Source organism: Notothenia coriiceps, unplaced genomic scaffold (assembly GCF_000735185.1).
Source record: "Notothenia coriiceps isolate Sejong01 unplaced genomic scaffold, NC01 NC01_scaffold00009260, whole genome shotgun sequence".
NCBI lineage: Eukaryota > Metazoa > Chordata > Actinopteri > Perciformes > Nototheniidae > Notothenia > Notothenia coriiceps.
Window position 1 is genome coordinate 1 of NW_011341961.1, and position 2,253 is coordinate 2,253.

The 2,253-nt window shown below is 44.3% G+C and overlaps 1 protein-coding gene across 1 annotated transcript; it reads right to left on the bottom strand.

Moving 5' to 3' along the window:
* Nucleotides 1-951: 951 nt before the first annotated feature.
* On the bottom strand, nucleotides 952-1,452 carry LOC104945209 (melanocortin receptor 5-like; the record flags this gene model as incomplete). Its single annotated transcript, XM_010770844.1, has 2 exons — nucleotides 1,218-1,452; nucleotides 952-1,058 (listed from the first exon to the last, which is right to left on the bottom strand). Coding segments are annotated over exons 1-2 (302 nt in total), but the record flags the coding sequence as incomplete, so codon positions are not given.
* Nucleotides 1,453-2,253: the final 801 nt, after the last annotated feature.

Genomic DNA, 2,253 nt, shown 5'->3' on the forward strand with positions numbered 1-2,253 from the left:
CAGAGGAAGCTGGAGCACAATCGGCCATTGTTGTTGTTGTCGGTGTCAGCTGTGAGGGGTTTCCGCGCGGTTTGGCTTTATGAAGCAGGCACGCAAACGGTTACGTCATGACGCAAACGATGACGCAATGACGCAGCACCAGTCGGACTCTGGGTAGTGTGAAAAGAGCCGGAGCTAAACCGAAGAACTAGTTCTGAACCTGAAAAGCTCTAGCACGGAGCTTGAACCGGAGTTGCGTTGGTGTGAATTAGGTAAATGACGGCTGCCCTGTTCTTCACTGGTTCTCCTCACAACACAGCTCCATTTCTCGCCGATGGCCGTTATTTCTTCTAATCCTTGGCTGCTCCTGGTCTCTTGGACGCCTAGCAGGCTCATAATAATAATCATATGCATTCGAATATATATTTTCAACCTCTTCTGTGTCAAAACTAGCATTGTGATCCATGTTTATTCATACATTAGACCGGCCGCTCTCCCCCATGTTACGTCACACGCGGTAGAGGCACGTGGGGAGGCCTTTTTTTATGCGGAAGTAAAAATGTCTTACAGAAACGACGCCAGATGTCACTGTAGTGTATATTTATGTATATATTTTTGAAAATCTAGTGTATTCATCATTTTCCTACACATTTATTCACTGGTGTGTCTAACCTGCAAGTTGCTCTTTAACTATGCAATAGCTTCAAAGAGGCTGAAACACAACAAAACATAAGGCTACTGTTGAAACTTCAACCATTCAATGAATTTATCGGCACCCACATAAGAACACAGCACTGCAGAGAAATAGATTTTGAATTTATGAAACAGTTTCTCTTTTCAAATGTTTTATCCGAAACACTGGAGAATGGTGCACGTTTAATAATCCACCTACTTACTAATCATGCAGACCTGGCACATGTCAATATAAAAAGAGAGTTTTGATTCTAAGATCATATGTTGTGAACCTCTCACCTGCAGACGAAGAAGTACATGGGTGAGTGGAGGTTCTTGTTCTTTACTATGGCTGTGATGACCAGGATGTTCTCCAGCAGGGAGATGATACCCAGGATCAGGAAGACCTGATGGGAGCAGAACACAGTGTCACAGCGAGGGAGGTTAGAGTAGATGAGCAGAAAAGCAGAAGACTTGTCCTAAAAAGGAAATAGCAAAGTTTTAATAAGATAGGAAAGAGTAAAAAAATTGCTGCATATTGATGATCAGGAGCACCCTGTCCATACCTCGACTGCGATGTGGACCTGCTCGCACGCTGCAGGTTTGGAGGTGCTGGTCTTGCCTGGTAGCAATGGGGGGGGCAGGGTGTAGTTCTGGTGATAGTAGGAGTAGGCCCAGGTGGAGTTACCCAGCAGCCCCTCCTCTTGATAGGAGGACTCATCAGACAGATTCATGCCTGCCGCGGCTCCGCTCCAGATCATCGCTGCTTGTTTGTGGGGGACATTTCCCAAACAGGCTGCAAAGGAGAATATCACAATGTTCACGGTGCAATGTGAACCAGAGAATGCAATTCCTGAAGAAATTGCTAGTGGGAATGCTCTATGCTGAAAAGCTGACGCTAAACTGCTATGCTGAAATGTAATGTGTAAGAAGAAAGAGAACAATTTAGATTGAAATGACACAAGCACACTGGGGGCTTGAATGTGTGATAAGAGAAGAAAATAAAGTAAAAAGGCTTGGAAAAGCTGCAGAATATTTGAACTGCAAACTTTTGGAACTAACTTGATGGCGAATGATCTGTCGCCATGGCAACGGTATTTGATGACACCCCATAATACGCTTAGATGCGTTGATGGCTGCATCGTTACCAAACCTGTGAAGTTTTGGGCCGTTTGGAGCATTTGAACTGAAGTTGTGAGAAAACCGTGTTTCATAGTGAGCATTGTGTTGCCAAGGCAACGGCATTTGAAGAAACCTCAAAACTGTCAAATAGATGTCTTCACGGCTGGACTGTTAGTACACATGTGAAGTTTGAGCACTTTTTGACCATTTACACAGGAGTTATAGCAATATTGTGTCTTACGGCGAGGGATATGTTGCCATGGCAACAGCTTTTGAGGAAAACTCACTAGTGGCACATAGACATGTTGAGGGCTGGACCATTAACTGTCATCTGAAGTCTGGTGCTGTTTTGACCACTTTCATAGGAGTTACAACAACATTGTGTTTTATGGCGAGGGTTGCATTTCCATGGAAACGGCATATGGTGAGATCTCAGATTTGGCGTAGAGTTGTTGAAGCATGTACCGTTGATATACAGGC